The sequence below is a fragment of the Primulina huaijiensis genome, chromosome 3 (assembly GCF_012295235.1).
Source record: "Primulina huaijiensis isolate GDHJ02 chromosome 3, ASM1229523v2, whole genome shotgun sequence".
Taxonomy (NCBI): Eukaryota; Viridiplantae; Streptophyta; class Magnoliopsida; order Lamiales; family Gesneriaceae; genus Primulina; species Primulina huaijiensis.
In genome coordinates this window covers 23,694,102-23,715,197 of record NC_133308.1, presented here as the reverse complement: position 1 = coordinate 23,715,197, position 21,096 = coordinate 23,694,102, and the positions used below count along the sequence as shown (strand labels likewise).

The following is a 21,096-nucleotide window of genomic DNA, read 5'->3' as shown; positions in this document are numbered from 1 at the left end:
TCATCGTAATACATAACAGTTATATTATCAACAATNAACAACAACATCGACGATACGTCGCACCCCAACACCGGCGACAGCAATATCGTCGAACGAATAACATCAACGATACGTCGCACCCTTTTTCCGGCGACAGCAATATCGTTGAACGAATAACATCGAAGATACGTCGCACCCCAACACCGGCGACAGCAATATCCTCGAACGAACAACATCAACGTGACGTCTCCCAACAAACGACAGCCAACAATATCAACGATAATAAACAACAACAAATATAATATCAAATCACACAATACCAGTGATTTATCATCGTTCAACGCAATAGTATTCATCAATACTAAATAATAACAACATATGCTCGTACGTCAACACGTACATGATAATCGAGTATACATAAAATCTGGCTATTTCTTTGATCCCGAGGCTTGTGATGTATCTAAATAATTCAACAACAATTATCAGATCATTGTCAACGTATCAACACATTCATAACAGCCTCAATATATAACATCAAATAGCCCAACAACAATTAATTCAACAAAATNATACACTCAAATAAATTAACTTCAAATAATAGGCTATTTTACAACATCCGTCAAATTACGAAAACTTTATATCAACGTGTAGCCTATACTTCATAGACTCCGAATGTACAATCAGAATTAATAACAACTAACAAACAACTCACCAATTTCAATTCAACGATTCAAAATCCCTAACTATAATAAATTAGGAATAATTCAAACCAACATCACTATAATCATCTCTACTTCATTAAAATTATACACTATTCAACAATCTTCAATTTCTGTATGATTTAACGATTTATCGGATTTATTCCAGAAATCGACGAATTTCAAACATCACCAAAACTATAAAATTTATACCTCAAATCGAAGACCTCGTGTCAACGATTCCAGAACTGAAGTCGGTTCGTCGATTGGATAAACCGATAAGTCGCACGAGCGAAAAGAAAACCTGAAACCTATTTTCTCTCCTCTCCTCTAGTTTGTTTCTATTCTCTGTCAATTGAGTTTGGTGGAATTCATACTCAAATCTAATTTAGTTTTTTGTTAATATTATATTATATTATATTAATAATATAATATAATATAATATATACTATTTAACATTTTAACATCGGTATATCTTTTTGGATCAGTCAAACGATCAAATTTTCCAAAACTTAAACCATGAAACTTCTATATCTTTCAGTGTTCTATGTTATATCCAAATCTCAAATCATTTGGACTTCATATGAGCAAGATATGTCACTAATTACCATTTTGCCCTTAAAATTAATTCATTATTTTTCAACTTATTTATGAAAATGCCATCAAAATAAATTAAATATTTTTCAACTTATTTACGAAAATACCATCAATACTATTTTATAATTGTAATATCTCAGGCATTACACCGACAATGATAGGGATGGAGAATTATATATAGAATAATCACCCTTTGCTATACTTTTATCATAATTTTTTTTTAATAATTCATACTGAAATTAATTTTAAAATTCAATAAGTTGTACAATGATTTACAAATTTATGACTTTAATGAATAACTAAATGAAAGCAATCAAATACAGCATATAACCACTTTTCTTTTTTCTTAATCATTATAATATTCCCATTAAAATAAAATAAAATCTCAAGATTTTCAAGATAATTTTTTTTTATAAAAAAATATATATGTGATAATTAAAATCGTAGATGACTAATCAATTCAAGATGAGAAAAACAAGCTCGTGATCATGGCTTGGATTGGGGAGTGGAAACAATGTATATGAAATTATTTGTTTGTTTTTTTGTATAAAAAAATCTTATCGAGAAAAGTGAAGAGGAATCATCAAATATGGATGTGTTTTTTTCTTAATAATTTTGGGAATTTTGGAAGGATCCAAACACCCCTCACGGGGAATTTGGAGCTCCCTCTTCAAACAGCCGTCATTTTTGTCTTCTTCCACTCTCTTTCTACACGTGCCACTCCTCCTCTGTCATAACTCTGTAAACTATCCCTAATACCTTCTAATCCTTGTTTGCCCATTTGCATTTACTATATAATATTTGTAGTTTCGAAAAAAAAATAAATTTAAACTTTCATATATATAATCTTTTTACTACAAAGAGGATAAATTTTAAAAAATGATTTTCAAACGGAAATAAAATATAATGTTTGAGAAGAAATCTGATACAAAAGTGGAAATGGGATCGGATTTGAAGATATAAATTTTTAGAAATAAAAAAATTGAAATCATACTATTTCTAATATAGTGTTTGGTTCGATAGTTGAGTAATATAACATTTTATTATCTTTATCTCTCAATTTATGAATAAAATAAATTAAAACTCGAATATTTTTTGACTCGATTTAAAAAAAAAAAAAAAAAAAAAAAAAATTTTAAAAAAAAAAAAAAAAAAAAAAAAAAAAAAGGGGCAAAGTGAGAACTTTGGTCGATTTTTTAGTCTATCTATAAGAGGAGATTAAATGAAAAATGTAACCGTTTCTTTCGTTTTTTCAGGCCACTGGCCATCTGCCTGGAGTTTCGGATTTAATACCGATATTTTAGCAACAAATCTAATAAATCTAAGTGTAGTGATTGATGTATTGATCTTTTTTTGAAAAAAGAGTGTGTGTGAGTTGTTTATTTCAAGAATAGGCTGGATCCAACCAGCTGTACCCTCGTCGAATACATTATTTTAATATGTTATCTTACGAATTAAACAGTGCCCAAAATCATTGGAAAATTTAGTTCTACTCAACTTTTTATATTACACATGTGGATAAAATATCATATGCATAAAATAAATAATTAAAGACACTCATTGTATTATATAGATGCTATCGGTATCGAGCAGGTATATATGATAAGGTTACTTTTTTGCAATTTGTTTTTAACGATAACTAGAAATGTTATTTTTCTTAGGTTTGGTTTGTTGTAATTTTGGTCTTTTTCCGACTTACTTTCAGCTGACGAGACGTTTAGGTGTGTAGTGTTACATCATTACTCTTAATAAAAAATGACTAAAATTATAAAAAAAATTATTCTGATCGAAAACCACATTCATGAAAAAGATTGAAATGTGTATTTTATGTTCCTAATTTTATGAGATATCACCTCGAGAGACGATAAACTAGCATATATACAAACTCAGTTTGGGACTAATTATCTTGCACTTGCACGTGCATGTAAGGATTCTTACAATAAATTATAGCCATTAATATTATGGGACAAAACACGAACATATATACAAAATTATTGAGGAATATAATATGTTAGTCACAATTTCTTCACCCTCGCTCAGCTAGAGGATTAAATAAACATTACCAGTGTTCTAAACAATCCTAGGCGGGCGGCGCCTCGACAGTGGACGACGAAAATCTCTTAGGCGGGGGTGCCTGCGTGTTAGACGGTGGACCGATTTTTAAGAACATGATGTTCTTGGGCGTCGTTAAAAAATTTGACCGTCTAAGCTGCTTAGTCGCCGCCTAATTTAATATATAGATTTTTTTAATTTGTAAAAAGATTGTTTGACATATTTTGTATCGGATAAAGATGACGAATATGTAATTTATTTTGAGTTTGAATACCAAATAGAACATTATTTGATAAATATGGAGATGAACAAGAAGATTTATATATTTTTGTAAAAAAGAAAAACTCGCCTAAGCATTAGATGGTTGTTGACTGTCTGTCTACCGCTTACCGCTTTTTAGAATACTGAACATTACTACATAAAAGAGAAGTTGATCTTGCATGTCACATTATTATAATTAATACAAATAAAAATTAATACTTACATTATATCGATGATCATAAAAAATGTAAAATATTTGATAGGATCAATAGAATGATTAAGAAATTCAAATGTTATAATCNCCATATTCTGCCGCATGCATCATCAAGAGAACTGGCAAATTTTGGATTCAAATGGCTATTATTACAGAACATACAAAAAGTGACAATAAACTTTCATAAATCCTGAAATATGTCGAGTGAGATTAATCACGAGATGTTATAAGTACGTATATACATACAAAAATACGAACTTAATTTAATCAGAGTCTAAGAGTTCCTGCACATATATAATTAAGTTGCCATTCTTGCTTCTTGACAAATATTCACGTACGTACCAACCTGTTCACATGTGTGCACTTCATCATTACAACCAAACAATTCATTTCATAAATATACTCTGATTTATATTTGTCTCTTGCATTCTATAAATTACAAGAAATGGGATTGATTTTTTTAGGGTTTTCCAAGATAATTAATTATTGGACCGACTTAATTTGATCTAGATTTTATTAAAAATTTATTATCATAAAATGCCAAATATTTGAAATATAAACGAACGATAATGTTATTTTATGTTTTCACAACTTTCATCACAAAAGAATCCTCCGGGATTATGTAGCAAAATCAATCTTCTTGAAGTTTTATGCCTTTGCTAGCTTTTGGTTAATTTCCATATCTTTAATAGTGTATGCACATGAAATTTTTGAAGATGGATATATATATTGTGACGAGATCAATAAACAAAAATTATTTTTGTCTCATCTAGAGTTTGAATCGAGTTTTACAATAATCGGAGTTAAATCAAGGAAAAATAACTTTTTGGGTCCACTGACTTTTCTCTTTTGGGGTTTTGTAGTTTCTCAATGCTTTTGAAGTCTAACTACTTCAGTCGATCTTAGTATAGCTATGATTGAGATCGAAAGATAAAATTCTAGTATGATAATATAATCGATTATTATACGATGGATTTAATCAAGATAGATATATGAAATTAGATACATGCATGTATGATGTATAATAACCATATATAGACTTTGTGTGTATATACGTGGAAAACTTGTCATCTAATAAATAATTTGCAAGTCGCTTTACCAAAAGTTATAGCTGATGGTAATCGTACAACTAAAATCTTTTAAACCGTATAGCAACTTAAGCGTAATGATTCGATCGTTCTCCTGACATGGACAATTATTGCACTAGCTCCAACAATCTATCTCTCTCAATAATTGCAATCAATGAGAATCGAACATATGACATTATATTGACTCTGATACTAATTGTAGTAGCGTTTGCTGCTACACCAAAAGTTATAGTTGTTGGTAACAACACAACTCAAATATTTAAAACCGTATATCAGTTCTAGTGTCAGGGTTCGATCGCTCTACGGACAAGGACATATATTGCACCCGAACATAATTGAAGATTCAACCGGATTCAATAGAAGAATTACAATGAAATATAGGTTAACCCAAAGTATATATTGACATTCTTCTGAAGAAACTTTTTGTCTGAATTTTTCTAGTTCTTAAATAAAATAAGCCACTCGTTTGTATGGGCTGGATGTGAAAATTATTTGTGTTTTATAGTGGTAATAGGCGCCTAATTAGAAGGATTTAAAAAAGACATGGGCAAAAACTTAAATAATAAATTTTTAGTAGAGAAAATATAGTATCTTTATTTTTATTTTTATTTTACCAAAAATTAAAAGTATTAAAGTAAAGGGTAAAGTATATATATTATTTTAAAAATGTCTTACCTATGCGGCTATATTTATTCCCATGGTTTCTACTTACTTCCCGTGGATTAAAATCTCGTTTCATCTATCTACACCATGTAGTTGTGGTTAACGCATCCGCACAGGACAACCCTTGTGCAGCGGGTTTGTCCGAGAAAGTGTTGGTAGAAAGAATCAAACTCATAATAATTGATCAAGCGTTTACCTACAACCTAATAAATTTCAGTACTTTTTGTCTTTCTATTTTTAAAAACGATCTATTTATGATTATATATTCGAGAAAGTGTTGGTAGAAAGAATCAAACTCATAATCATTGATCAAGCGTTTACCTACAACCTAATAAATTTCACTTTTTGTCTCTCTATTTTTAAAAACGATCTATTTATGAATATATATTTATATATTTTGAAATATAAAAATAAGGGTTACCTCAGTTCTCCTTTTTCATTTCTAAATTATTTTAACTCTTTCTTAAGTAATTTACTTGAATCTATTTTATCCGTGTTTATTTTCTCAACTAGTTAGGAAGAAAATTGGTCACGTGACTTGCTCTCTAAGAAAGTACATTCACATGCAAATGTTACAAATCAAAACAAAATAATTTAAAACATAAAGTTGAAACAAAATTATATTTATATTTAAATTGCATACACCGAACAAATAATAATATATTTACTTTTTCGAAGTGAAAATTTGAAAATGATAGATAATATAGATTTTAAAGCCAACGACAAATTTCACCTGGGCCTACACCTCCACATCAATTCACATATTTCATCCGATGTCCCATTCAAAACCTCGAGATAACAAGGGAAACTGCAAATTGTCTCATAATTGACATGATTTAATTTGTTTTGGTTTTTGGTCATATACTTAGTTTTAATTCGATAAATTAGTCTTTTTTAAGATTAATATTTTTTTTATCATAATGTTGAGGTAATATTTAAAAATCACTTACATGATATAGTACCAGACATGTCATCAAATTTGAAAACATTAGGTTTAGTTGAAAATTAATAGTTTTTTATGTGTTATTTTATTTTTATTAGCTAGAGATGTAAATGGATATGGGTGATTGAGTTCGGGTAAATTTTAGTGAACCTGATTTTATTACCGGATCGAATCGACATGAAAAAATAGCCAACTATGTTAAAAGTTGGTCAGGGTCAGCTTCGAGTCGACCTCTCGTTTTTACCTTCATCCCTTAATCTCATGTCATAATTTTCAAATTAAAAAAATAGTGTTTATGGCACTATTCATTCTATTGAGACTCACATAATACATATAAAATCGTGTTTATTAGGAATGTATTAGCTAGTGTATATATCCCTTTTAAGGAAATCATATTTTTACAATTATAGGACTAGTCATGTAGTATAATCCGTGAACTTGAATCAGTCATATTTTTGTCATCACAATTTTAGATTTGATGTTACATACATACATATACATATATACACAGAGATAGAGAGAGTCGCGTTAGTTTGCTCACCATTAGGTGGGCAACCACGGGCGACATCTTATGGAATGTCGCCCTTTACACATCTTCCTATGTCTTGAAAAATATATTGTATTAAATTCTTTCAAAATGTTAGCGCGAACAACTCGCGACAATATGTGAACAATATATCAAAATTATATATATANGTCTTATCCTCCCCATTAGAATATTCATTTGGCTATCATGCTCCAAGTCTGACAACATAAATTTTTTTAGGGAAAGTTGCATTTTTTTTATTTATTTATTTTTTTTGCAATTTTGATCGTCTATGTCGACAAATTTCAGTCTTAATTATCTAGTTTTGTGTTTGTGCGATGCTATTGTGACGCCAATGCAAAACTAATGTGACATTGATATGAAATGAAATAGACGCGTATAAACAATTCCGATGAAAATGACTAAAATTGTATTTAAAAAAAACTCGTAAAATACATTATTAAAATTGAAATTTCATAGTACAAAAGACCAAAATTACAAAAAAAATAAACATATATGACCGAATATACAATTTTCCCAAAACATTTATTAGAAATTACGAGTCGATATTGAAAATGATGTTAGAAATTCTAGTCGAATAATGATATAATTTATGTGGTTGAGACGAAAATGAACTTCCGTTCTTGAGGGATATTATCGCGTTATAAATGATCATCATTATTCTTTTCCATATAATTAGTTTTCCAAAATATAGTAAATAATCACTATTTATCTTGAATTGATATAATTATAAATCACAAATTCTACTAATCATGTACGGTTTAGAGCACTCACTTTAATAATTATTCAGAAAAACCACAATAATACAGGGATATTTCTCCCAAATATTTATCATTTCATTTGTTCACGTCATAAATCAAATACGCATTTATCGAATATCTCACATTTCACAATCAAATATCTATCATTCTCACTAAATAAATTTATTTTTATTTTTAAGTTTATCTTTAATTTCATTTATAATTTTTAAATTCTTATTTTCATTTAATATTTAATTTATGTATATATTTTGATAATTATCTAGTACAATTAATTTAATATAAAAATTTTATTTAACAAGAAATGGTATTACATAGCAATACGAAGGTTTGACATATTGTAAATTTGAATAACTAAATGTTTCGTAATTGATTGACATAGGAGATTGAAATGAATGGAAAACTGGTAGTAAGGAATGAGATATTTATCTTATATAAAAAAAAAGAAAAAAAAAAGAAATGAGATATTTATAGAAACATTATTTTTTAATGAAAAGTAAATCAATTTTGCAAGGGCTAAATTAGTCGTTGTACAACACTAGCACGCACATCATAGCTGAAACAAATGAAGAATCACTAATTTTAAAAACTTGTTTTTTTAAAAAAATATTAACAATTTCAACATCAGCCAAAATGTTATCCATACAGCTATCATTTGGAGAAATGTCCCCTTGTTGCTGGTGTCTAACAGAGTATTTTATAAATCACGTTAGTCAAGTAAACTATATTAAGTACATTTTGTATGACAGACTCGTCTGAGTAAGTGTTTACATAAGAAATCAAAATCATGACAATTGATCAAGAGCTCATCTAGCTACTTCATAGACTTGAACACCCACCGACGGGATTAAACATATTACCAAAATCGTTAATATGTAGGAGTGAAAAAACTTGTGAACTTTAATTTTAAAAAAGTTACAATTTTAGTTGTGTATATTTATTTTTAACGATTTCAGTAATTTATATTGTTGAAATTTAATCCGAGTACTGATAACACGAAAACAATACATATAATAAATATGAGATGATGTAATTTTAAGAACCAACAATGCAGACCTAAATTATTTTTTTGTTTCTGCCAGTTTTTTCATATTGAATGAGAGAATATTTTGGCATTACTAATTAATATATATATTGATTGGAATTTCTGGATATAGCTTCACATTCGTCACCATTTGTAAGGTACATAAAGTTCAAACAAGTTAAAATTTGTATCATGCAATGATGTTATGTTTGGTTCTATCACGGGATCGATCTATTCTATTTTTTTGGTATTTATGAGTCGATTTCTTTCACATGATTTTCCAATTCGGTTAAGGGAAATTTACAATTTTAATACCAAAGTTGGCATATTTTAGATTTTATTCGTATAATTTATCAAATATTAGTCTTTTTTCTTCAAAAGTCACTAAACTCATCGAATATCATTTATTTGACTTCGATGCGCTCCTACAAATGGCTTATGTGGAGAGAATAAAATCAATGTTACACACATTAAAATAAAAATAAACAAAATAAAAAGAAAGAATAAAGCAAAATGAAATGTATATTTCAAAATGAGGAAAAAAACTTGCCGTTTCCTTTTATTTTTTATTAGGTAGATTTAATTTTTGTAATATAGATTTGATTCTCATCATATGAGCCACGAAGGAGAACATTGATGTGTAATAAGCAACATTCAATGAATTTAGTAGCTTTTGCGAGAAAAAGTAAAATAAAAAAATCCAAATTATTAAATGAAAACTAAAATTTGATAAATTATATATCTAAAATATAAAATAGATAAATTTACATGACTGAAATTATAAATTTCCGTTCAATTAATTAATATCTATCTAAATTAATAAAATATTATTTTTCTCAAACATTATTAATTTGTAACGAGTTTAATGAATGTTGGATTATTCTTTGAGAAAGAGATATTTTCTAAAATACAAGTAATGTTATGTCATGCGTCAAAATGCGTTCGATTAGTATTTTTTTTTATTTAAAAAAGTAGTTATTTTTAAAATTTAAAGAATAACATAAAAATAGTAATATTTTGTAAGTTACAAAAATTTGGCGAATGTTAAAGTGAGTTAAAAAATAATAAATTTTTTGGTCTATTAAGATGTCCAATTTGTTTTGTGTAATAGTTTTGTTTTTGTTTTTGTTTTTTTTTTTTGGCTTTTAGTTCTATTTTACAGGAGTTCCAATGTAATATTGGAAAATATTGATGGAGCACCAACTATTGCCGAGATGGTATCGAAAATTATTGACTTTGTCCAGTATCACGTCGACAATTAGACAAAAATAGTAAGAAATTAAAAATTAGTGCACAAGAGCAATATTTTAATAAGTTAGTGGACTAAAACTCGAAATATGGGAATATATATATATATTTTTTTGTGTTTTCTAGAAATAAAAATAATTTCCAATTAAAAAATATTGGATAAGTATCCGTGAGAGTAGTACAGATTACACGGGTGTTTCCTAGCTTGTCCAGATTTCGAGTTCACATGTATGTATGTATATACAACAAAAACGAATGAACCACATACAAAGGAAGTCAGGCATGATTCCAATTTTTCCAGCCAATATGTCAAGGCAAGCTAGCTCCAACACACATTTCAGGTTCTTCTCTGAGGGGATTCCTTTTCAATAAAATTCACTTGGTACACAAGTTTTGGCACTTACATCAACTTGAGAATTCAATCAATCAATTTTTTTTTTTTTACCGTAAACGGAAATACTGTTACGAGACAATATATGATAATGTTAACTTAATATTCAAAAATTGCCGTTTAGACAGTCATACAGTTTGAAAATATATAAGTTACATGATTACAATAAGTTGGAGTTTGTAGTAAACTGACAAAAACTTGATCTTATATATATATATATATATATCAACTCCCTAAATTAAATCTTTAAAATAGTGTTGGTAAATGTTTAGAAGATGATTATGTATTTTTTTTACAAAGTTTCTTAAATTTGTAAAAGAAAAATCAAAATCATTATTTTCCAATATTTGCAAATATTACCTAAGTAGGTAGGAAAATATTTTTTGTGTGTATGTTCCGGATATAACATGTAAAATACGTTCTACTTTTTATAATTTTATGATATGTATTTAATATATCAAAATAACTATGCTAAAGTTATGCATATTTTTTTAAATTAACGAGTTTAGTTTGGCTGATGGATTGTGTGGATAAATAAGATTGTAATTATTAACGAGTGAGATGTGATCGAAATAGTATAGAGTAATTAATGATCATATATTTGTTTTGATCGATTAAATTTGAAATAAGATGATAAATTATAATTTTTTCATTTTCCATAATTAACGAATATAAATAAAATAAAAGATTTAAATATTGGATTATTAAACAATCCAGCCCTTAATCAATCCATCCAAACGTATGGACCGTGTGATATGGGCGACCCACTAGAATTAATTCCAAAGCAAAAGAATCGGTCTTTTAAGTAAAAATTTAAGAACAAACACTTTAATATAAACAAAACATATTTTGCTGAATAAAATACCTTTCCACTGGGTATAGCTGAGGTATACAAACCTGGATAAATATTACCTCGAACTGATGTTCAGTATAAACGTGACTGTACGATGATCTCCTATAACGACGACTTCATATCCATCATTGGTTTACAAAAATAGTCAACCCAAATTGCTATGTGAATTCATTGTAACTACTTACACAGAAACAGATAAAACTTCTACAGCATATGGAGCAAGTTTTTAAGGCAACTACTGAGTTACTAACTCGGCAAACACAAGTATCAAACAATAACGTTAAAACTAAAAATATACATAAAATATAATTTGTAAATTATCATAATATAAAATGGAAAACATGGAAGTTATAGATAAAATTAATATACTTTGTTTGAATCCAACCTTCGAACTAGGTCTGCAATCTTGAAGTCATACCAAGTCAAACTAAAGAAAAAGTAATGAAAAATATATTGTGAAACAAATATGTTAAAAAAGTTGTCCTAAAACATTAAATTTTTTTTTTTCACAAATTGACAAACACCATGTTCCAATTTATATTGTTTTAAGTCGCCATTCTCATCATACTTAATTTATAATCTATTTTCTCTACTGTACATTGGCCGGCCATAATACATGGGACAAAATACATTGGAACAATGCAATTACTTACTAAATCTTGAAGTTCTCCATTCATTTTTGTTTAATTTCACGAGATCGAAAACACAGTTATTTAATATTTATAGACGAGTATTTGACGATCTTAAATGTTCGTCCCGGAGGTCAGGCATCCGACCGCCTCGACTAGTATTGTAGGGGAGGAGTTTTGCTTCCCATACCTTGTAGATTTGACTGTGAAGAAAAAGAATATTGGATTTTCTAGCAAGCATGTTAATGTGTTGGACGATAATGGAAGCACGCTTGTGCAAGTTGAAGGTGGATTTTGGCAATTCAAGAAGAAGAGAACGATGTATGATCCAGTGGGTGCACCTATCATCACAATGCGCCAAAAGGTACTTACCTTTCTACACCGGCAAATCGAGTTGGAGAGAAGTGGGGCGATCGCCCCGGCCGGCAATCGAAAATTTTCCAACTTTTTTATATAGTTTTTGCTAAATATCATGTTTCATCCCTCTCCCCCGCTATCGAATCTAGTGAGTAACCCCTTTTGTCCCATTTCACCTCATAGTCAAAATTTCAAGCCTGTGGTGCACGGGGGAGTGTATGTTATACAATTTAAGACACTGAATTATGCAATATATGAAATTTCTACGTTGACTCTTAGGGTAGTTATTGAACGTCTCATGTAACATGTACGAGTTTACGAAATGTTATCTAGGATATATGTAATAAGTGAATAATGCGAGATTTATTTCACACTGATGTGTTTAATTCACTTGATGTAATGTAGCCTCAACCCTATTAACTATAACTGCAAGGCGGATAATTGACTAATAAAGATAATATTTTTGGTCGAAAAACCCTTCTGGACATGATCAAAATCTTGCCTCTTGGAGGCAAGAACTGAAAGCTGCAGTAACAATATATGCAATTCTTGATCTGTTTTAGAAGGTTTCATGGCGCCAAGAATGGATAGTTCACCGTGGAGATGGAGACAATCTTCTGTATACAGTAGTGCAGCAGACAAGTCCTATCCAGCTCAAAACACAACTTCAAGTGTTCTTGGCTTCAAATCTCACCGCACAAATTTGCGACTTTCGTGTAGTAGGAAGCTATTTGTCTCAATCTTTTAAAGTTTATAAAGGTGACACCGTGATCGCCGAGGTACCAAAAAAAAACTAAATTTTTAGATATAATTTTTTGCGAACAAAGTGTCCGAGTTAAAATGTTTTTTCTTTTTTCTTGCTATGGTTTAGGTAAAGCAAAGGTTCAAGTTGGGAAGCTTGGGCAAAGAGATCTTTGAAGCCAGAATCTATCCCGGGATTGACTATGTGTTCATTGTGTCGCTACTTGTAATTCTTAATGAAATAGATTAATCGTAGGCAGCAATTGTACGTTTCATCGTATATGTGAAAATGGTGACTTACATTTTCCATAATCTCATAGATGGGATCAAGAAAAGTTCCTCTTTGATGCTATAAGGCGACACTCATGTTATTTTTATGATTAAATATTGAATACAATAATTGACTATGCTAAATAAATCAATTGAGATGTGATGTTTAAACCGATATACAGTTTAAAAATTTTGAGATATATCATTATTAACATCTATAATTTATAATGAAACGACGAACGCTCCGTACTACATTATACTTTGATTTTAATCATAAAAAATAATGATAATAATTCATTAAAAACACAAATAATATACACAAGATTTATAAAATTTGATTTACCCTCAATGTTTGAGCTTCGTTCATTAATTTGATTGTTCCCTATTTTTTGACTGTTGGTGTTTTAACTTTGATTACGTACGGAGTCTAATTATTACACTGACATTTATCGCCCATATGTGGAGTTTTTGCGCGAGAATTTTAAACAGTATGTAAGTTTATTTGAAGCCATGTTATTTCTGGTTTTCTTTTACATATACATTTGATCGTAATTAATGAGTTTTGAGATAGTGATCAAGAGACAGAATGAAAGCAATGATATGTTCTTGTTAATTGCATACACTATATCTGTGAAATTACGATATTGCTGAAAACTTTCTATGACAGTTAACTCTGTGTTTTGAAATTTTGAACCCGTACGTCCCTGAAAACACGTACGGACAAAGAGGTACGTGATTAAAATTTTGAAAACATGAAGACGTATGTGCTCAAGATTTGGAAACATATGGAATTAATAGAACATTTTTTTCATGCGAAAATTTTATCAATCTCATGATTTCACATTATAGCATATGCAATTATCCCTTACGAGTATATCACACATCAATGAGCTGATCGTTGAACCTGCAGACGTTTGATTGAAATTCACGAGTATGTCATCCATGGTCGAATCCCCGAATAGAAGGTACCCAAAAATGCCAATGGCAAAGTAGATGGCTGCACAAAATATGAGTGATATTTCACGGCAAGGATCATGTCTGCAGGTCTTCCGAGCTCGATTCCGATGGTATGAACTGCACGATCGAGATCCATTAGTAGGTGTAAATGGATTAGACATACAACTTTATAAAAATATGGACATCCTGTGTTTCTCGTTTCTTCATCCATCCAAAAACAGATAAACAAACAGATTCATATCGGGTCTTGAATAGTTGTATTTTATTACCATTGAAGTTAAATGTGAAAGCTGTAACAATGACAGGAACAGCTGTGAAAAGGTTGAAGAAGGAAGCTCCCTTATCCTGTTGGGGTAGGATTCTTGGACTCTTCGTTTCACCTCGAACTATAGCACTAATCGCCATAACCGAGCATATGCCAACAAACAGGACCGCTAGGAAAACCAACGCTGCAGAAATCGGCCACAACGATTCTGCAAACACGACACGAATCAACATGAAAGAACCCCTTTAGTTTCTAAGACCAATTGTGCTAGAAATAGGACTGGAGCTTCATTTTTATACTAACCTACACGACGATACAATACAAGCGAAAACATAACAAAAACAACTATGAAGAGGAGAGCAACAGCTCGCATGTTCCACCATTGAATGCCAAACCATTCCTGCAAAATTCCTAAATGCTCCCACCCTTTACCAGAGAGTACGTCCCCTGAGCGTAAGGATGACTAGATTGTTAAGATCAAATGTAATCATCATTAGAATTTTTCTTTCTTGTTGTATTAGACAGTGTGAACCAAAATCAGTCATTTGTGGCGTTAATTTCTTTTAAATCCACAGTTTTATTATTATATTATCATCTGTCTATATAACATAATTAGTCATTATATTCATGGAGAAATGCCACGAATCATGTAAAAAAAATTCAAGTCTTGCATCACGAAGATCGTGAAACTTGAAACAATAATGTAACACCCAAAAAAATGCAAGATTTATGGTAAAAATCGTAGATTGGTGAAAAAAAATCACCAGCAAAACAAGCCGCTGTAAAAAGAAGCATAGCATTTACTTTGTTCTATAACTTTGTAATTCTGATAGTCAAAATAGTCATTAAATTTGTCTATTTTGTGTATCTCGTAGTTCAAATTTGAAGTTTGGTCTTATAATTTAGGTAGTGTTTCAGCTTTTGGTTCTTTTTTTGGGAGTGAAAGTGGTTCCAAGTACATCAATATTTTCGGTGTCATATTACTATTTTCAATCGTCATATCAGTATTTTTCACCTTTATCTCAACAACTCCTAAGACCTTGGATCCCTGAGCCAATTATGCTAGTCGACACGTTGAAAAACCGCCCCCGGAACCTATGTGGGCCGGCCTCTCTTTTGGAGAGGAGAGGGTGACAGCTCCGGTGGCGACGGTAGCCGGAGCCATGGTTGAGGGAATTTTCGGTTTCTTGATTACACACATGTGTGACATAAACGTGTGTGGCACATGCAAGTTGTCGACTTGGTGGGTGAAATTACGGAAATGGTCGTGTGTGGTGGCTCGTTTTGGCATGTGGGAGAGAGGGTATTTCTGGAGTTCTATTGGTGATATCGAAAGGTTCATTTTTTTTTTATGACAGGTGGGATGAAATTATTATTTAAATTTCAACAATCAAAATATATATTTTAAAATACAATCACATGGCCAACTTTGAATGAACAAATCCAAAACTACAAGGAAATATGACTCCTAAGCCATTATTGTGATGTTGGTAGACACCATTGAGCCTGACTCTGTAGAATTCAATATTTAATGGCGGCCATTGATTATTGTTGACCTTTATTATTATTATCTTAATTGTCCAAAGCTTTTTTTTTTATACATATATATAATCAACAATGATTAATTTTTCAATAACTAATTAGAATCCCACAAGCAAGAGATTTTTGAATTTTCTTTGCCACGTATAATGCTTTTACAATAAAGCAATTTAAATGCCAATTAATATTTATTTACATAGGAATTTCAAGGTTTGCATGGCAATCAAATAAAATAAAATCCTACATGCCAGATATATTGTTTCTCTTTTCCGAAATGTAATAATCAAACACAAATTATTTAGAATAATGATGGTATTCAGTAGTTCCATTTTTACAAATTCCCAGCTAATGCCCGAGTGTATGATACCGAAAAGTTGCAAGAGTCTCAGCTAAGGCCATAGCTGCCAACTGAGAAGCAGGCTTTCGAATCATTCGTAGGCTAGATGAGCAGTGTTTTCTAGGAGTCGACCATGAACTGGTCGAGGAGAGGTAGTAACGGTAGGTTCGCGAAGTTATTTCCACGATGATGAATGTCTCCGCTCTTCATTTCTTGACAAAATAACTGCACAGGTTTGAGTAGATGGCAATCACACTCGTCCCCACAGCCAGAAAGATCACTAGCACAGCCAACACCTTATCTCGTGTAGTTGAGATTCGAAGAATGTCTCTGCAGAAAAAAGTCCAAAAGAACAGATCACAAATAATAATTTATCAAGAAAGGTCAGTCGATATGATCTGGACAAACTTCTCTTTGAGAGTTGAGACAGCGGTTAAGACGAATATGATATCATAAACTTAGCTAACATATATGTACCTAAGAATGATTGAGCTTGGGAATATGAACATGAGGAACATTACAGTCGTTGTCCCCATGAACTGAAAGAAGTACCATATGTTTGGAATGGCTATTGCTGCCAGGTATATGAAAGCAACTAGAGAACACGTAATAGATAAAAACCGAATGTTTTCTTCGGCTAACGCGCTTCTTTTAGGGAAGAATAATTCGTCAACATTGACCCTTAGAGAGTAGTTCATCACGGGAAACACCAGCATGAGGTGAATTGCATAGCTCAATCTGATGGTATCATTGAGAACTGTACCGATAAATGAATCTGGAGTTTTTTCGAAGTTGACTAGCATATCAGCCATTATCGAGTCCCCAAAAAGCAAGTAGCCAAAGACACCGACAGCGAAATAAATTGCAGTACATATTACAAGTGCGATTCGGACTGCAAAAGTCATATCAGATGGTCTGCCAAGTTCAGCTCTAACAGGATGAACTGCATGCACAAGCAGTTCCAGATTATGAGCTATGCTTTATCCATGAATGCAACACAACTTTCAGGATTCATTTTGCCTGGTCGAATGTATCTACATTAATATAACAATATTCTTACCATTTACATGACATCCAAAGGCCGTCACAATGACTGGAATAGTGGTGAAGAGGTCAAACACAGATACACCATTCGAAAAGTCAGGAAACAGTCGTGGACTTTGTGTTTTCCCAACAACCATGGCATGTATTGCCATCACTGAACATAAGGCGACGAAAAATGCAGCTAGTAGCACAGATAAAGCCGAGATATGCCTCAAAGAATCTGCAGGTAACAAAAACTGTCTCATTCTATTATTACATATATAGCTATTTAATTATTCTAAACAAAACTGTTTCCTATTAATATTATCAATAAATCACCATCAGTAACCTATGCGACGGATAAGAAGCAAAGGAAGCAAGACGAAGAGAACAACAACAATGAGTGAGCATGCACGCGAATTCCACCAGTGGATGCCAAACCATTCTTGCAGAACGCCCAAGTGTACTGTTCCTTCAGATTTATTCCCTGAGAGGACATCTCCTGTAAAATCATTCAAATTAATCGGTCTTAAAACAGACAACAAATTCATGATGTTAAATAGTGGCACATCAGAATAAAAACAACTCACCAATTATAATCAGATAAATTATCAAAGCTCCAAGATTGGTGATCATGACACAAATTTGGAGTGCCACCGATCCGCACTTCCCAAAAGACTCAGCCATCATCTCCCCATACGTATTCGACTCACCCGAACTCGTATACTTCAACATAAACTCCACCGTAACTTCCACAAAATAGGCAATAATCAAGATAACAGCAAAGCTAGGAAACACGCCCAACACTTTAAACGAAGCCGGAATCGACATGATCCCGGATCCCACCATGCCTGTAGCAATGTTAAATATTGCCCCATAAATGGATGCACCCTCAGAAGATCTTATAACATTATTCGGCCGGGGTTGCTGGACCAATGGGGTTTCAACTCCACATTCTTCCTTTTCTACAATCATCCTCAGCTATATACTCACTCAATCTAAAGTGCCACAAACCACAACTGGTGGTGGCAATCTTCAGGTATGTGTTGTTTTCTGGATGGTGCTCACAAACACCTGCCAAAAATACACCACATTATCCAGAAATATACATGGTTACATTTGGTTGTGTTTTCTTATTATCAAAGTTTCTGTTTGATTAAAAAAAAAAATTTGACTTGGGTAAGAATTTGAAGCTTGGAGTTGAAATACTAACAATTTTCAAAGCGAAAGCTTAAATATCATCCACATCAACAGGAAAATAAATAAATAAATATATTTGAAAATTCTTAATTTCAAAAACTCAATCCAAATGCGGTTAGTTCCCGACCAGGGATTTCCAAACACTTCTTCTCTAACAAGCTTCACAGCTAGTTGATGACATCACTATTATTACTTCTTGATGCAATGAAGCTTACTAGTAAAGAAAATAGATGTTAAAACATAACACGAACACAAACAGGCAAACTCAGTAAGATGGTAGCAGCTACTGGAAAATATTTTATAGTTTTCGATTTATAACACAGTTTTGCAATAAAATTATCACATAATTTTCGATCATTCTGCCTTTGCTAACATGCGAAAGCTCAAATTGGATTTTCTACATCAAGATTTCTGTGAGAAGTTTCTTTGTTTTTCTGTTTTTTTTTAATCAATATGAAATTGAGAATAAGAACAAACCCACATGAAATTTCACCTGAAATACGATTAATGCCTCCAAGAAAGTCTCTTGCGCCTATTTTGCTCTCTCAAATTACAGCACAGTACCCACAAATTTTCTTCAGCCGAAGTATTACTATTGAAATCACTTAGGACCGAAAGATTTTACCTTACCTTTTAGGCGTGTCGACGATGTTTATCAGCAAAAAGGGATGCCAAATTGTTGCTCCCGAATTATTTTTCCACCAAGTCAAACTGCATAAAATCTATGGCGTCTTCCATTTTTCTTGTTCGATAATTGGACTAATCCTACCAATTATTCTGTGCGTTGATTCTTTGATGGCGTCATTTCTCCTTAAACTCCGTAAACGGCTGGCGGTGTGGGGATACGAGAAAAGTGGGGGAATGAGTAATGGAAAGTCATTTAGTTTTTAAATATAAAAAAAAAAATCATCTTAATTTTATTATTTTGTCTGAAAAATAAAAATTTAAAAATTTAAATTAATTAAAATAAAATTGCACATCAAACTAACTTCTACATAAACTTCATCCCGAATTCAACTTTAAAATTTCATTCAAACTATGTCCAAATGCGTAAAATTCGACTCAAATTTGAAAATATTGACTCAGATGTGAAAAGTCGACCCAAATATGAAAATTTTGACTCAAATATAAACAACTCGATTCGAATATGAAAAACTTAACTAAAACTCGACCCAAATGTAAAAAAATTGATCTAAATATGAAAAGTCGATTCAAATATGAAAAACCCGGCCCATGCTAGACTCAAATGTGAAAAACTTGGCTCAAATTCGATCCAAAATATAAAAAAAACTCGACCCATATATAATATGTATATAATTATTTATGTAAATATTTAGTCAAATGTGATATAGTGTAGTGGTAAGGTGTTGTGTTGTGCAAAAACACATAGTTTAAATCTAGATCGAGTCAAAATATGATATTATTTTTTTATTTTAACAAAAATGTGTAAAAATTATCTTTTCCTTTAATCAATCTCATTGACCAAATTTAAATAGTCAGACTCCCTCCAATTAAATTAAATTGATAGGGAGTCATATATATTTTAATGACTATAAGAAAAGTTGAATTTATGTGGACAAATTTTTTTAGGGAAAAAAAATATTTAATTATAAAAAAAAAATCTAAACCCAAAATTCCAAAAACTTAGTATATGTCAAAATACATCTATTTTGATGTTTTTAGTGTGGATTTATTGTGAAAAACTAGCTGAAAAAAGACCAAACTCTGAATAATTATGAGAAAAATATAATTGTTTTTGGGGTCCTGTTAGTTTTTATAACATAGAATTAGATTTATGTGTTGGGGATCTCTTTCGTATATCACAAACAAGAAATACCAAAACGATTTAAATTTATAATTTTAATAAATTCGGCGTTTGTCGTTAACATTTATGGGTGTCCCAGGACGTTTGTGCAAACATATCAGAAAAATTTATTGTTTTTCATAAAATGTTTGTACGAACATCTTGATATGCTCATACATGTCAAACAAGAGACGCACACAATTAAATAACTCTTTTACAAAAAAAATAGTTAATCTATGTTGGGTGCAATAATTGTCTCTGCTGGAAGAGCGATCGAACCGTGGTGCTTAAGCTACTGTGCGATTTAAAATATTTGAGTTGCACAATTACCACCAGCTATAACTTTTGGTAAATCGACAATCGCTCAATCCTACAATTGGTATCAGAGCCAAAGTCATGAGTTCTATTCTCATTAATTGCAAGTTGTGTAATTATTGTGTGGGAGATTGTTGGCTACAATAATTGTCACTGCTAGAAGAGCGATTGAACCGTGGTGCTTGTTCTGCTGTGCGGTTTAAAAGATTTGAGTTGTACCATTACCATCAGCTATAGTTTTTGGTAAAGCGACAAACGCTCGATCCTACAATCTATAAATTATCATCACTCCATTAATGTCCTAATTATAAATTACAGTATGCAGTTTGATAGGGAAATAACT

General features: G+C 31.2%; 3 protein-coding genes across 6 annotated transcripts; 1 reads left to right on the top strand and 2 right to left on the bottom strand.

The window, feature by feature from the left end:
- Positions 1-11,890: 11,890 nt before the first annotated feature.
- Positions 11,891-13,400, top strand: LOC140972277 (protein LURP-one-related 14-like). The gene is made up of 3 exons (XM_073434727.1): positions 11,891-12,309; positions 12,866-13,081; positions 13,174-13,400. Exons 1-3 carry the CDS (start codon positions 12,064-12,066, stop codon positions 13,291-13,293), a joined length of 582 nt encoding a protein of 193 aa, XP_073290828.1. The 5' UTR covers positions 11,891-12,063; the 3' UTR covers positions 13,294-13,400.
- A 791-nt stretch (positions 13,401-14,191) lies between these two features.
- LOC140972687 (amino acid transporter AVT6C-like) lies at positions 14,192-14,972 on the bottom strand. Its single transcript, XM_073435056.1, has 3 exons — positions 14,839-14,972; positions 14,540-14,743; positions 14,192-14,387 (listed from the first exon to the last, which is right to left on the bottom strand). Exons 1-3 carry the CDS (start codon positions 14,906-14,908, stop codon positions 14,239-14,241), a joined length of 423 nt encoding a protein of 140 aa, XP_073291157.1. The 5' UTR covers positions 14,909-14,972; the 3' UTR covers positions 14,192-14,238.
- A 1,343-nt stretch (positions 14,973-16,315) lies between these two features.
- On the bottom strand, positions 16,316-19,477 carry LOC140973885 (amino acid transporter AVT6C-like). 4 transcript variants are annotated; one of them, XM_073436993.1, is made up of 7 exons: positions 19,128-19,477; positions 18,569-18,582; positions 18,025-18,489; positions 17,784-17,936; positions 17,472-17,675; positions 16,889-17,354; positions 16,316-16,741 (listed from the first exon to the last, which is right to left on the bottom strand). In XM_073436993.1, the coding sequence occupies exons 3-7, from the start codon at positions 18,407-18,409 to the stop codon at positions 16,618-16,620; spliced, it is 1,332 nt and encodes a 443-aa protein (XP_073293094.1). In that variant the 5' UTR covers positions 18,410-18,489; positions 18,569-18,582; positions 19,128-19,477; the 3' UTR covers positions 16,316-16,617. The 4 variants fall into 4 exon arrangements, with proteins under 4 accessions (XP_073293094.1, XP_073293096.1, XP_073293092.1 ...); XM_073436995.1 differs by having other exon boundaries at positions 19,265-19,477; XM_073436991.1 differs by lacking the exon at positions 18,569-18,582 and having other exon boundaries at positions 18,025-18,508.
- Between the last annotated feature and the right edge of the window lie 1,619 nt (positions 19,478-21,096).

What these genes read in the sequence shown, in the direction of transcription:
- LOC140972277 (XM_073434727.1), top strand. Translation starts at nt 12,064, where the DNA reads ATGTTCGTCCCGGAGGTCAGGCATCCGACCGCCTCGACTAGTATTGTA. An exon ending in TCATCACAATGCGCCAAAAG is followed by an intron (nt 12,310 to 12,865) that starts GTACTTACCTTT and finishes GATCTGTTTTAG; the next exon opens with AAGGTTTCATGGCGCCAAGA. An exon ending in GTGACACCGTGATCGCCGAG is followed by an intron (nt 13,082 to 13,173) that starts GTACCAAAAAAA and finishes GCTATGGTTTAG; the next exon opens with GTAAAGCAAAGGTTCAAGTT.
- LOC140973885 (XM_073436993.1), bottom strand. Translation starts at nt 18,409, where the DNA reads ATGATTGTAGAAAAGGAAGAATGTGGAGTTGAAACCCCATTGGTCCAG. An exon ending in AATTTATCTGATTATAATTG is followed by an intron (nt 17,937 to 18,024) that starts GTGAGTTGTTTT and finishes ATGATTTTACAG; the next exon opens with GAGATGTCCTCTCAGGGAAT. An exon ending in GCTTCTTATCCGTCGCATAG is followed by an intron (nt 17,676 to 17,783) that starts GTTACTGATGGT and finishes TGTTACCTGCAG; the next exon opens with ATTCTTTGAGGCATATCTCG.
- LOC140972687 (XM_073435056.1), bottom strand. Translation starts at nt 14,908, where the DNA reads ATGCGAGCTGTTGCTCTCCTCTTCATAGTTGTTTTTGTTATGTTTTCG. An exon ending in TGTATTGTATCGTCGTGTAG is followed by an intron (nt 14,744 to 14,838) that starts GTTAGTATAAAA and finishes TCGTGTTTGCAG; the next exon opens with AATCGTTGTGGCCGATTTCT. An exon ending in TTTCACATTTAACTTCAATG is followed by an intron (nt 14,388 to 14,539) that starts GTAATAAAATAC and finishes TCGATCGTGCAG; the next exon opens with TTCATACCATCGGAATCGAG.